General features: G+C 48.1%; 1 protein-coding gene across 1 annotated transcript in view; it reads right to left on the reverse strand.

Moving 5' to 3' along the window:
- The window catches only part of LOC144791758 (zinc metalloproteinase-disintegrin-like VLAIP-B), a 4,238,988-nt gene that overhangs the window by 1,237,821 nt on the left and 2,985,363 nt on the right, over window positions 1-15,804 (reverse strand). Inside the window, exon 15 of the mRNA XM_078666527.1 lies at window positions 10,956-11,058. Coding sequence (XP_078522653.1) covers window positions 10,956-11,058 — 103 coding nt within the window. The remainder of the gene's footprint in view (window positions 1-10,955; window positions 11,059-15,804) is intronic.

Below are 15,804 nucleotides of genomic sequence, written 5' to 3' on the forward strand. Positions count from 1 at the left end.
TATTGATGCTCAGCTCAATGGTTTTCGGTGGTCCCCCAGCCGTACTGATGAGATAGCGTTATACGCAGACAATGTGCTGTTCTTCCTCACAGACCTGGATCGGTCTGGGCCACGTCTGTTGCGCATCCTGCAGATTTTTGGGGAATCCTCTGGCCTGTATGTGAACCCTGGTAAGTCCAACTTGTGGGTGCTGGGCGACGGACGGACGGTAGGTGAATGGGCGGCGGACTTACAGTTGGCTGCCAGGGGGATGAAGTACCTGGGAGTCTATTTGTCCGAAAGTGCGGGAGTCGCCCGAGCTCGCAACCTCACTCTGGTCTGGGGTCGCACACGGGCGGATCTGAAGGTGTGGTCTCATATGCCATTGTCTATCTATGGGAGATCAGCCACATTCAAAATGGTGGCACTCCCAGGGCTTGTATACCAACTGCAGAACCATCCATATCCTATTCCACCCCGCTGGTTTCAGCAGGTCAACTCGGCGCTGGGTGGGTTCCTGTGGGAGGGGGGACCGTAAGGGTGGCACTCCGGACATGCTTCCTGTCCACTTATGCAGGAGGCCTTGCCACATCCGATATCCTCTCATACTACCAGGCAGCGCATCTCCTGGTCCTTAACGACTGGTGGTACGGCAACAGGGGCGATCCAGCCTATGCCGTGGAGCGTCACCTGATGGGCTTGTCCTCTATCCACACACTACTATACTCGGCGCTGCTCCGGCGGGGTCTTACTTCCACCACGCAAGTGGTCTTCTCTATCTGGCGGCAGGCGTTACGCAGGATGAAATGGTGGAATGTCCTCACTCGGGAGACCCCTCTTTGGAGCAACGGCCGCTTGCCCCACTTGGAGACCCTTAGGGGTTTTGGTGGGTGGGATGCCATAGGTATCTCCTCTCTGGGAGATGTCATGTCAGGTGCTACATTGAAGTCTTTCCTGGACCTGCAGACTGAATTCGGGATGCCCCGTTCTCAATTCTTTCGATTCCTCCAATTCCGACATGCTTTGACACCTTATTTGACAGGCATTGACACGCTCCCAGACTTTAGCCCGCTTGAGGCCCAACTGTTCATGGGGGAACTTCCAGACAAAAAACTGTCCCGTATATACCAGTCCTTGGTGCGACATTGCTCCCCTGACCTAGAGAAGCTGCGGGCGGCGTGGGTGGGGGATGTAGGAGAGTTGGAGGAGGAAGACTGGATGGAGGCCCTGGCGAGTCCTAGGGGGGTGGCAATTTCTACACGCCTGAGACTCATACAATTCAAATACCTCCACCGCACCTACTTCACTAGGGAGTGTCTATGGAAGGCATGTATGATAAGTTCTTCGGACTGCCTGCGCTGCGGGTCAGAGGTTGGCACACTTTTACACACCACATGGGGATGTTCGGGGTTGCATAGGTTCTGGACTGGGGTCTTCTGCTGTCTCTCAAAGGTATTGGCGTGGGAGCTGCCTAGGGATCCGAAATTGGCACTACTGCATGTTATGGAGGGGGTTGGGGGAAATCGCTACAAACGTCACTTGCTGCTGCTTGGTCTCACCCTGGCTAAACATGATATTGCTCGAACCTGGAAGGCACCCTTGGCTCCGCCCCTGGCTGCTTGGAAGAACGGCATGGACTTTTGTATGGGGCTGGAACAGTCCATCTTCCTGGCAAGGGGGTGACCTCGTAAGCACTTTCGAATTTGTAAAAGGTGGGCTGACTATAGGGGGCTGGACTTGGACCCTCCTCCGGAGAGTGATCTCCCTCTGGCACTTTCACTGTAGGGGGTGGTTGGAGTACGTTGATAGCGCCCTCATGAAACTGGTGTGTATTCAAGGTATATGTTACTGCATATAAGTGGTCTAGAGTACAGCAGCAGCGCAACCTGGGGGGAGGGTTGATGTGGGGGGGTGTTTCGTTTATTTTCTTAAAAAACTGTCTGGCTATGCTATATTTGTTTTATTGATGTGTGCATTAGACTCCGGAGCTCGGGGCTTTGCATTTCTATTTGTGCAGACTAATAAAATCTGTTTTAAAAAAAAAAGTGCGGCACTGAACACACTGTGAATATTGCTAAATATCTCTATACCTCAATTGATAGCAGACAAACGAGTATCACCAACTATATCGTTCTTAGGACAATCCCACCATCATATTACTTTGAGTAATAAAGATAACACCTAATGCAATGAGGATTTTTTAATATATTTTTAAAACAAAACGAAATGCAGCATATAAGCAAGATATGTAAAATTTTGTGCAGAGATACAATTACGATTATAATCCACATCAATCATACGTAACAACCAAAGACTGCGGAGCTGTCAAATGACAAAAAGAGCCCCATTAATCCAAGTGCCTTACCAAGATCAGAAGAGTACTCCCGCCGTCATCATCGCCGTCAGTAATAGGTAAGCCGAGCATACCACGCGGCAGGTTTAAATAGCAAAAACTGAAACCCACCCTCATTTCCGGGTACAACAAAACAAAGGGCGGACTTCCTCAGTAATGCCCCCATCGACATAAAAAACATCCAGCGCACTCCCGTACCTGCACGGTGTTATTACAAATCCGAACAACCAGTGTAAAATTAACACTTTGAGGTAAATAATATTTTGGAAACGAAATAGCCGTAGAGGCATCAAATTTACGGATTATGGTTTGCCTCAATAGAAATAGGTACAAGGTTGCGCCATCTTGGAGATGTATAATGGTCCATAAAATACATAAACACATGTACCCGCACAATGTTATCCGAAAAGCAAGCGTAAAAATACTCTGAGGTTAATAATATTTCGAATAGAGGGTTCTTTTACTTAATAATTTTGTGCTGATTTGGTCTTTTTAGGCATTAGCCTTCATATGATGATTATATTTGATTATTTACCAGAGTGATTAACTCTTTTTCCACTCGCAATATGCTATTGTCATCCACTATGTGATACGTGCTACCACAATGACTGTGGATATTGATTTTATAGCTTGAATCGTATAGATAATTTGATGGTCCGTATTAGACATGGTATTTAATCTTGTTGTGTCGTTCTGATTCTTACTGTTTTCTTCCCCTTCTTCCTTTTTTATATATATTTTTTATATTTGTTTATTTCAATTATAGACCCATAATATATGGGACCACAAACAGGCTCTACCTGCTCTGTGGTGACGATATTTCCAAAGAATACGTTTATGGTGAGTTTCACACATAGCCCTTGTGCGATGGCTCCTCTTTGGATCACATTGGAAGTGGGTCCTCTTAATATTATCCAGGCTTATGGTGTGACACCAGCCCTTAATTTGCTGAATATATAATCTTGGGACTATAAGGCTTGGGCTTGTAAAATCTTGTACCCTGAAAACTAGTTAGTCTGACAATACGCTTTATCATCCTGGCAACCTTCTGGTTTCTTTTGTATCCTCCACTCTTTACATCTTGTTAAAATTTTAGACCTGATGTGTGTTTCGTTTCTTCTTTCTTCACTAGGTGAATCTTAGGTGGTTTATTTTGGCCTAATCCTTTCATTCTTCTTCCTTTACAGTGTCTAATTCAAAGATCACATTTGATGAATTAAGTCGGATATGATCTGGCTGTAACATCTATGTTTAGTACAATCATGTATTTTTCTTGTCATTGTAGCCCTGATGAAGTCGTCAGGTGATTTTCCCCAAGACGAAACACGTGTCGGCTGTCGATCTTTTGCCTACATTTCATGTTGTTTATGACACAGGATCTTTTTTGAGAGACATTACTTCAAATTCCTGCACTTGTGACAAAGAAAATAAAACAAGAAAATAAAGGAATTACTAATGTGAACTACCGTATCTGGATACTTATTTGGACTGATGATATAACTGAACTCTATTATCAGGTTCTGGTTGCTCGGGGACAATACCTTGTTTTCATCTCAGGATCCTGGTCCCCGCTTTTCTTTCTTACGGCGCTTATCGGCAGCACTCCAGTTCAGGGATTGGTCCACAGTGTTGTGGAGTAAATCCGCTCCGCCAGCCATTTTCTTCGGATGGGTGCCGATCGCCCACATCTCCCTCTTGTTACTGATCAGCCGCAGCCCTTGTTAGTTCCAGGCCATCCATGGCTATCAGGCCCCTTTGCTCGTCTCCTCCCTTGACTCCACACAGGGTAAATAAACTACCACTTAGTGGGTTATCAGGTGATTCAGTGCTTTTTCGTTGCTTCCAAGCACATCATTGTGCAGGATTACTGGCAGATAATGCTTAATTTACTTATTAGTCCCGGGGAGGTCCCACAGACAGGTCTATGCGGCCATTTTGGAAAGCGACACCCCCATAATGTTTCCCCTTTTAGCTTGAAAGCCATTAATGTGGGGAAAAGTCTTATGTATTAGTCGGCTTTTGATTACATTATGTTTTTACGTACTGTATATAATGAACACATTTAATTGAACCTGATATTGAGATGTTATAATGTATTTAATATATGTTTTAGTTTTGATGCACTTTTATGACTGTTCTTAATAGCTGAATACATTTTATTACTCAAATTGAGTGCCTGAGGTGTCATAAGGGCATTTCTAATTTAACATGGGGCAAGCATGCATACCACTTTCAAATTCTGGTGGGTGGGTGGGCAAGTGCTTAATTAAAAAAAAAGTAAGTCACAGGGCCCTCATCAGGATGCCACTGCAGCTTGCACTAGCGATTGGCCATGATAGCACTGCCAAGGACAGTACCTGCATACCTTCGAGCCATCCCACTGCTACAAGTGTGTCTATTCAGATTATTTGAGTCCCCCAAAACAAAAAGAATGACTTTGTTGGCAGGAGTTAGTTTGTTTTAATGTGTGTTGAATTATTAAACAAGTGGTGTTCTGCCCATCTCTAAATCATACGAACAGCACCACCTTGAGGCAGCTTGCATAAGTGCTTGACAAATAAGTGCCCCGCACTAGAAACCACCAGCTTAAATTAAGCAATGGAGTGGGCGAGGGGCAGGTAGGAGAATTACGGACAACGAGGGCAAATAACAAACACTAAAAATGTGAATCTAAAACGTGCCTTTTTGATCTATGAACCCAAACAAAGAAAAAAGTAGACTTAGCGATGGCGCTGGCCAAAAGACAAATGGCTCAGAAGTGGAAATGGGACTCTGCACCAAAAGTTACACAATGAGGCAGGAAACTAGTGGAACAGGCAGACAGGCAACACTACCTGTACCTGTGTAAACATTTGGGACATGATTCTGAACAAACTAACTGAAAAATGAAGAGATGCTTCCTTGAACACCTATAACACATGGAGAAAATAGAAAACTAACAGAGCAATATCTCACAGGGTGGAAAGTTCACTCAATTCTCCAAGCTCCGCCTATGCCAGGCCCAAGGGTATTTAGGCAGAATATTGGAATCAAAAATATCAAGGGAGAACCTATTGTGCCAAGAATATTGAGGACAAAAATATCATGATGGTAAGTTTCTAGGTAAACAAGGTTTAACTATATATAACCCCACGCACATGTACCTTGACAATAGGCCCACCTCCTGGCCCAGACCCTTTTGTGCTGCAGCAACTTACTGCATGTTGTCAATATAATTGTTTCTCTTATACTGTACACTCCCATGGTGTTTGTCAAACTTCTGTATATTTTTGGATTCTTTGTAATTTTCTATATGCATCGATAATAATTATCTAATTTATGTATATACGTAGATTGCTCTAGATATGTGCCATTTCATTGCCCTAGGGGTTCACCTCTTCCACGCCGGGCAACTTTAGAAAGGTGCTTTCAATTCAAATACTATCCCGAAGTCTTTCCCCAGTTGCCCAATGTGACGTCTCTGAGCCACGTATCCAATCCAGCCTCCCACTCTAACCCGCGTCACTGGCCACGCCCACCCCGGGACAGTTATCAGCAACTTCCGACAACACTACCTCACTCTGCTTCTCGGCGTGGATTCCAATCTACTAACCGCCCCTCGACCCCCGGATTCACACGGTTGACCAACACAGTCATTAGTTAATACCTCTGCCAAGCCGTCGCCATAATCCCTGATGACTTTTGCCCCCTACCCTGCCAACAGGCCTCCCCTTTTCCCGCCTCCAGGTACCAACATTTGGACACAAGCAGTGGATCGATTGGTCCCGACCCTGCCTCCTGACTACACCCCCTGCTTAGACGTACTCCTTGGCCAGATCGGGGTTCAGTTTCTGTGCCCACGCCTACCGCAGTAACTAAGTAAGTTTGTACCTTTGGATAACAAAATGCTTCACTGTCACCTCATCTACCGACCACCAGGAAACTATACCATATTCAGTAAACAGTTGGCTGACCTGATCTCACACTGCTCACTCTCAAACGAGAACAACCTAATACTAGGAGACCTAAACCTTCACTGGAATGAGACCAACAACCTTCAAATACAAACCTTAAATGTACTCCTTCACAATAACAACTTGATCCAATACTGCACTGAACAAACCCACATCAAAGGCTCAATCCTGGATGCCATCATAGCCCACGAAGATGCAGTCACCATCGATAGCACCCTCCCTGTCGACTGGTCAGACCATCATCTCATCCTCTTCAACATCAATCAAAAAACACATCGAATACCTCGTGCGAATGATCACTTTTACTGGACGAGAAACCTGAGACAGATACCCTTGGAAGAACTAGAAGAAAGACTGAGCACACTCTTCCCCTCCAACGTAGGAAAAAGGTCCACAGTAGAACTTACCTCACAATATAATGAGGCTCTGTCCGACATGCTGGACTAAATAGCACCCCTGAAATAGAAAAAGAGTGGTTAAACACTGAACTAAACCTGGAAAGAAGGCAACTAAGAGCAGCTGAAAGACTTAGGCTACAAGAACCCCTCGACACCCCACCTCGAACTACTCAAAAAGGAACGTAGGAAATACAATAAGCACATCGCGCATGAAAAATCCTCCTTCTTTTGCGACACACTGAATAATGCAAAAAAATGCCCCAAAGAACTCTTCAACATTAGCAGACAGCAAACTTATAAACCAACACCTGCTGCAATTCCGGCCTCCAAAGACCTATGTAACAAATTTGCCAATTTCTTCAACGAAAAAATACTAAAGATTGAGCTCTCACTGATGGACCACTCTCATCCCTTAAAGGCAGGCACGCTACTCATCAAAGAAGATATAAACCCACCAAGCCAATCAACTAACAACTGGCTAACCTTTGCACCCACCACTGAAACGGAAACTATTGAACTAACTACCAGATCCAAAGCCTCATCGCACCATGAAAACACCCTCCCCGCTCAACTGGCAAAAAAACTCAAACACTCCTTAGCCCCTATCTGGACTGAGATTATAAACAGCTACCTGGAAACAGGAATCATGACTGACTGCCTCAAAATAGGCCGGGTAACACCATTAATAAAAAAAATCAGGTGCCGACCCTAACGATCTCAACAGCTACAGGCCTGTCTCCAATCTTCCTTTCCTAGCAAAATTACTAGAAAAATGTGTTCTCCGTCAACTCACCCACCACATGGACATTAACAACCTCCTCGACCCGCACCAATCACGCTTCAGAAAAGGATGTAGCACAGAGACTGCCATCTTAAATGTCATAGATGATGTGTACAAATCACTGGACAAGAACCGCTGCTGTCTACTCATACTCCTTGACCTTTGGGCGGCCTTTGACACGGTCGACCACAAACTACCCATCAACATTCACCAAGTAAGGGAAGGAGCAAAAGGGGTGGTCTCACAATGCTTCACCTCCTTCCTACAAAATAGCTCCCAAAGAATAAAAATCTGAAACTCCACGTCCGTCCTACACCCTATAATCAGAGGTGTTCCCCAAGGCTCAGTTCTTTCACCTGCACTGTTCAACATCTACATGGAGCCACTCACCATCATCCTCAAAAAAGCCAACATTCCCTTCCACCTCTATGCCGATGACACCCAGATCTACCTAAAAACCTCCTCCATAGCAGACATGCAAAGACTAAACAACACCCTAAGAGAAGTACAAAAGTGGCTGTCCCTAAACCATCTGAAACTAAATCAAGACAAAACGGAAATCCTTCTCCTAGCCAACAAAGAACAGACCCCCCAAATCACGGAATGGATAAAGTCTATTGATGCTCTCGACTGTACTCTCATCCCAGCAGACTCAGTGAAGTCACTGGGTATCACTCTAGACCCCAAACTGGATATGACCAAACACATCAAGAACACCACAAGAGGTGCCTTCTTCAACTTAAAGCTACTGAGCAAAATCAAACCCTTAATCCCACCAACTGACCTTAAGCAAGCCACACAATCCCTCGCTCTATCCAGATTAGACTATGGGATCGCCACCCTCACAGGCACGGCTAAACTTCACCATGCTCCTCTCAGAACGACCCTAAATGCAGCAGCCAGAATGGTGACAGGAGTAAAGAAATATGAACACATCACACACACTCTAAAAGAGCTTAAGTGGCTCCCAATAGAAATGCGGGCCAATTTCAGAACTGCTTGCCTCACACACAAAGCTCTGCACACTGGCAAACCCACCTATCTAGCTGCCAAACTCAAAAAAGCGGGACAGACAAGAAACCTCAGAAGCACCCACTCTCTGCTACTCATCCCCCCAAAAACCTGCAAACAAAAGACCTAATCTAGGTCCTTCACTGGAACTGCACCCAAAATTTGGAATGCCATCCCTATACATATTAGGACAAACCCTTCCTTCAAAGCATTCAAGAGCCAGCTCAAACTGCTCTTCCTCAATTGAGTCCTCAAAAAGTGACAACGGACCTACTTGAATTTCCTACCTCAAGACAGAGGACCCAGTAACTACGTTAAGATCACTCCTTACAAAACTTCTCCCTGTCCCGCACATTACTCCCCCTATTTGTACCACAATCTCTCAACTCTGCATCGAATGCTACTAGACGTGTACTGATTAATGAACCTCCTTGGATTCACTGTTTTCCTGGACACTATTGGTGTACTTGACTGTTATGAACAAATGTTGTAAAGCGCTCAGATACCTCCGGGTCTGGCTAGCGCTATATAAAACTCCAAAAATAAAATAAAAATAAATAAATAAATCCACACAACCCCTCCCCCCTGGCCTCCCACATGTGGCAAACTCTGTTTTCTTCCCCCATTCCAGGAATCAAGCTTCGGACTCCGTTGAGCCTACATAGAGATCCTTCTGGACCCCGTTGAGCTACTCCGCGGTAACTGGGTACTTTACCTCGCCTCCTTTCAGGATTACACTTGAATACCCCCGCCAGCACTCGCCTCTGTAAGTTCCCTTTCGAGTCAATTGCCCTTGCCCTATCCCCTCCCTCGCTGCCCCCTGTCCACCACGCGTCCCACCAATTTACCCCCCACATCCCTTCCTACCCCTTCCCTCCCCCTATCCAACTTCCGTGACCGTCCCCTGGGCCATGAGTCGCGCAGTCCTCGAACTGACTCCAGCGACCACACCATTTTCATGGGCACTCGCGCGCTCCACTCACACCCTGCCAACCTTCCTTTCCCCTGGTTTTCCTAATCCCCAGACTTAACCCAGAGACTTCACCCACACCCTGGGTAAACCGTGCTCTGGGTGCTCTGAATCCTCTCCCCCCACTCCACCCACCCAGCTCAGACCACTCACTTTATATCCCCTCTCCTATTAGTTCATAACTTCTGTCTGCCTACTTTAACGCATGATATTTACCAGTCACCCTTGACCACCGCGTACGCTACCCTGATACCCCGCCACCCTTGGGGTTCATCTTGAACCAGTTTCCACGGCCCATGCGCTAGCCCTCTGATTAATTCTCCTTGCTCCCCTGACCCCCAACACTCGAATTGTGTACCTTGTCCTCCTCCCCAGCCCCTCATTTTTCCTTTCCTTTCCCATGCAGCACTCACCAAACTGATAACACAGTCCTGATGAAGATCCTGTCTAGATAGGATCGAAACGCCGTTGACCCTTCACACCGTGACTCATGGCGCACCATCAACCTTGATTCTCAAACGTATATTATTTACTCATTGATTGTGGACGAACCATTGCTTCTGTATATATTGTTTTTTTCACCTTGTCACCTTGCGTCCTTCGCTGTGTTCACCCACTTGTCACTCGCGCTGTCACTCTTTGTTTCACTAACACCAAGTGCACAAAGCCTCCTTGGGTTGTCACCGCATTTTATGCCAACAGTGCTGCTACAACTGTCCTATATAAAATGTGTTCTTAATACATGATGCTATATGCACTTTCTAAAACTGAAATCAAAAGTCGCTCGTCTTTTTTCGCATTCTCGTAATGTCTTGTGCATACATATATACTTGCCTTTTCATTTAATCCATGAGATATTGTTGTTCAAAACATATGTACACCCAGACCTCAATCCGGTCTATGGGTTATACTCCTGTTGCTGTGCCCTTCACTGCTGAGAGAGCAGCGGTGCGACGCTCTTCCACATTAACGGAGGAGCCGCCGCTGCTGGGCGCTCAGTCATACAAGGCAATACACCAAACTAGCATGTGCCAGGCTCATGTTAAGTCTTTTAGAGAATAAAGGATAGGATGCTTAGTGGACATGATGGACAAAAGCCACAGAGAACAGTGGATGGAAATTACAAAGCATAGGTTTATGAGAAAGAGAAAAGTCCTAGCAAAAGGGGAACTTCAAATTGAAGGGACATAAAATCAAGGTTGCTGCAGGAGACTATCACGTTGGTGAGGCCGAAAGAAGATTGGCTTAGAGTGGAATCCACAAAAGGTGAGCCCAACTACACCACTGGTGAAATCTCCTTATGGTCCATATAATGCCACATAAATATGAAACTGAAGGCAAAATGTATTTTCGGCTGGCAATCATCTTTAGAGTGAATACCTAAAAACACAACAATACTTCAATGTAATTTTTTTACTGGCCTTCATCTATTCTTTGACATTACTTAGTCCCCTCTTTAAATCAGTAGACTTTAAGTGAAAAAATTAACACTATAACACTGCATACTTACTCGCGTTTACAAGCAATGTAGCTGCGGTTTACATATGTGCAGAAGCCATAGTAAACATTTCTCAAGTTCACATCAAAACATGTATCTGGACCTTCCTGGGCTCCTGAGAGAAAATATAAGAAAAACAGATCAAAAACACATAACCAGGAATGACAATTATCTTTGCTAATGTTTGCCGTTTACCCAGCGCTAAAGACTTTTCTGAACACCTATGATGGCTGCTCAAGACCAGCAGTGTTGGTTCTTTGAAAATGACTCTTTACCCCCTTATTGGTCCCACTCATCCTTGTCCTCACTGAATGAGTATGCACTGTCTACCACAGGAAGCACCTACTCAAGTATGAGGCTGAAGTTAGCTTCTTATTTAGCTACTTTTTCAGCCTGCATCTTATTCGCAGACTAAAGTTAGCTTGTTATTCAACCAGCATCTTATTCACAGGCTGAAGTCTGGTTCTTATTGGGGCAGCATCTTAATTGCAGGATGAACGTAGCTTTTTATTTTTGGCAGCCAAATTATTCACCCAGCATTTTATTTGCTGGCAACATTTTATATAAAATAAAACCTTAAATTATTCTGCTAATTTAGGACTTTGCATTGCCATACCATGAATATGTTGTGTTTAAATTGTAACACATACCACTATTATGCCTAGTAGGATTTAGTCTGACAAAAGCCAGCTGTCTACGAAAACATGGGAAAACCTTGCTGTACTAAAACTTTATATTCATCTTGAAAAACGGAGCACCTCTGTGCCCTACCTGTATGTACATTTTCTGAGCCAATCATAATTTGTGGTGCCATATTTGTTGCCCTGACCTCAAGGCACCCTTAATACGTAATCATAATTTTCCTGTAGGATATTCACACTGGCTCACAAATATTTTAAATTCACTGTGTCTCCCTATAAGCTCCATAAGAACTTAGACTGTGTCAAGCTGTGACCCTTGACCCGGTCACTCCACTACCGCACGGCCCCCGTGTGCCCGGATTCTGCTGCCGCTCCCTGCTTGGCCCTCTTGCTGCCACCTCTACTTAGGGCCCCTGCTCTCCAGGCTTGCCCTCGCTCCCCAGGCTTGCCCAGGCTTGCCCAGATCTCCAGGCTTGCCCAGGCTTGTCCTCGCTCTCCCCCGCTCCACTTTCCCACTCTTTTCCCCCTCTGCTCCCCGCCGCTGCTCTCCTGCGGCCCTGCCCCCCTCTCCTGTCTCCCGCTCCCCATTCGCCGCCCCGCTCCCGCCTCCCAGCTGCTCCTCCCTCCCACTTTGCCATAAATGGCGGGGGCCGCGCGTATGCGCAGCGGGCGCGCCGATTGCGCGCGGAAGGCGCGCCATTGGCAAGCCCGTCTACACCCGTCCACGTCTGGACCGCGCCCAGCGCCAGGAACCCTGGGCCCCAACGATGCCAGCCCACCCGACGGACCTACGACGCCGCCACCCTCCACGCACTCAAGGCCGGCCGGAACCCCACTTGCTACCGAGCCACCCCGAAACGCACCCACGGACCCTTCACCTGCCAAGCCTGCCAATTCACTTGCCTCCAAACCTGCACTGCACCCGCCAAGCCGAGCACCAGCAACAACCACCTCAAGTGCATCCTGCTCAACACCCGCTCCGTCCACAGGCACGCCGTCGAACTCTGGAACGTACTCGACACAACATCACCAGACGTCGCCTTCCTCACAGAAACCTGGATGAACACCTCCTCAGCCCCCGACATCTCCATAGCCATTCCGGATGGCTACAATATCACCTGGAGGGACCGCGTCAACCAAACCGGAGGAGGTATCGCCATCGTCCACAGAAACACCATCCGCATCATGACCAACTCCGACGACACCCTCACCGCCGCCGAGCACCTTCACTTCCAGATACACACCGACCCCAAGACCACCCTCAGAGGCACTCTCATCTACAGACCCCCGGGACCACCCACACAATTCAGAGAAGCCATCGCAGACTTCATCAGCCCACATGCCCTCACCTCATCAGACTACATCCTCCTAGGGGGACCTCAATTTCCACCTGGGGAACAACAATGACAGCAACACCGCCGCCCTGCTAGACACCTCGCCAATCTCGGACTCAAGCAACTGGTGAACACCCCCACGCACTACGCCGGCCACACGCTTGATTCCGTCTTCTCCTCCAGCAAGCACATCTCCTTCAGCCACTCCTCCGGACTACACTGGACAGATCACAGCTGCGTCCACTTCAACTTCAGGAGAACCACGACCCACCACCACCCGCAGCAGGTTCCCCGCAGAAACTGGAGCAAGATCACCGCCAACCAGCTCACCTCCGCCCTCAGCCAGAACCCACCCACCAACACGACGGACCCCAGCGAAGCAGCCCGCAATCTCACACAGTGGCTCACCACCTGCGCCGGCGACCTCGCACCACTGAAGAACCCTCCCAGCAGATCCGGCAGCAGGAAAGCCTCGTGGTTCTCCAACGACCTCAAAAACTCCAAGAAAACCTGCCGCACCCACGAGAAAGCCTGGCGCCACGACCAGACAGCAGAAAACATGACAGCCCTCAAGAACGCCACCCACAAACACCACCAGCTGATCCACACCACCAAAAGGACTACATTCAAAGAACGACTGGACAACCACACCCACAACAGCAAGGAACTCTTCAGCATTGTTAAAGAGCTCTCCAACCCCAGCGCCGGCAACAACGATATCACACCCTCACAAGACCTCTGCGACTCACTCGCCTCGTTCTTCCACCGCAAGATCGCCGACATACACAACAGCTTCGGCGCACAGACTACGCACCCTACCACCGAACCAACGCCCCCCACCACCACCCTCTGCACCTGGACCCCTGTCAGCACCGAAGACACCACCCGCCTGATGAACACCATCCACTCCGGCTCCCCAACCAACCCCTGCCCACACCACATCTTCAACAAAGCCGACTCCATCATCGCCCCCCAGCTCCGGAACATCATCAACAGCTCCTTCGCATCCACCACCTTCCCGGAGCGTTGGAAACATTCCGAGCTGAGCGTCCTCCTGAAGAAACCCACCACGGACCCCACGGACCTCAAGAACTTCCGCCCCATCTCGCTCCTCCCCTTCCCAGCCAAAGTCATCGAGAAGACCGTCAACAGGCAACTCTCCGCCTTCCTCGAGACCAACGGATCCCTCGACCCATCACAGTCCGGTTTCCGAGCAAACCACAGCACCGAGACCGCTCTCATCGCAGCTACCGACAACATCAGATCCCTGCTCATCCTCCTAGACCTCTCAGCAGCCTTCGACACCATATGCCACCGCACCCTGATCCAGCGCCTCAGCAACAGCCCTGGAGTGGATCATCTAGTTCCTTGCCAGAAGAACCCAGAGAGACCGCCTCCCCCCGTTCCGATCCGCGGCCACCGAAGTCACCTGCGGCGTCCCGCAAGGATCCTCACTTAGCCCCACCCTCTTCAGCGTCTCGCCCTCTCGCTGCCATCGCACGCCAACACAACCTTAACATCATCTCCTACGCCGATGACACCCAGCTGATCCTCTCCCTCACCAACGACCCCGCCACCGCCAAATCCAGCCTCCAGGAAGGAATGAAAGACGTCGCGGAATGGATGAAGATCAGCCGTCTGAAACTGAACTCAGACAAGACGGAAGTCCTCATCCTCGGACCATCCCCTTCCGCCTGGGACGACTCCTGGTGGCCCCCTGCACTGGGCACCGCACCAAAGCCAACGGACCATGCACGTAACCTGGGCTTCATCCTGGACTCCTCCCTCACGATGACCAAGCAAGTCAGCGCCGTCTCGTCTTCCTGCTTCAACACCCTGCGCAGGCTCCGAAAGATCTTCCGGTGGATTCCCACCGAAACTAGGAAGACGGTTACCCAGTCCCTCGTCACCAGCCGTCTGGACTATGGGAACACCCTCTACGCCGGAACCACAGCCAAACTCCAAAAAAGGCTCCAGCGCATACAGAACGCTTCTGCACGACTCATCCTGGACATACCTCACCACAGCCACATCTCTGCCCATCTGAAAGACCTGCACTGGCTACCCGTCACCAAGAGGATCACGTTCAGACTCCTCACCCACGCACACAAGGCTCTCCACGACATGGGCCCGAAATACCTCAACAGCCGCCTCACATTCTACACACCCACCCGCCAGCTCCGATCTGCCAGCCTCGCCCTCGCCTCTGTCCCACGAATCCGCAAATCCACCGCCGGAGGAAGACCCTTCTCCTACCTGGCGGCCAAGACATGGAACTCCCTCCCCACCCACCTTCGGAGGACCCAAGACCATCTCTCCTTCAGAAAGCAACTCAAGACCTGGCTGTTCGAGCAGTAGCGATTCCCCCCCCCCCTCCAAGCACCTTGAGACCCTCGCGTGTGAGTAGCGCGCTCTACAAATTTGCTGATTGATTGATTGATTGAAGCAATGTTTCCAAAAGGGACCACTATGCCACCATCAAGCCAATGCATTCCTATGCAGTTAAAGGCTAATAAGTAATCATTCTTTATCCTATTAAGATCAATATGACTCACCAATTTTCATATTGATCCTAATAAAGAGGTCACCCCTGTACACTACCTGTATGTAAACTGCCTGAGTAAAGCAAATGTTGGCACACCAGGTGGTATCAAACTAGTTGTCCTCACTTAGATGCATTGCTACAGAGTTAGATTCACATAATTAATTGTTGTTGTTTTCACCCATCTATACTACCTACAGGTAAATTGCCTAAGCTAAGAATAATTTGTCACATCAGGTGGCACCAAACTGGTTGCCCTCACCTGAATGGATTCCCATGGAGTTTATCTGAATAAGTAATTGTCGAATGTCAATGTCGAATGTTAAAGGTTCTTATATAGCGCT

The sequence above is a fragment of the Lissotriton helveticus genome, chromosome 11, assembly GCF_964261635.1.
Source record: "Lissotriton helveticus chromosome 11, aLisHel1.1, whole genome shotgun sequence".
Lineage (NCBI taxonomy): Eukaryota > Metazoa > Chordata > Amphibia > Caudata > Salamandridae > Lissotriton > Lissotriton helveticus.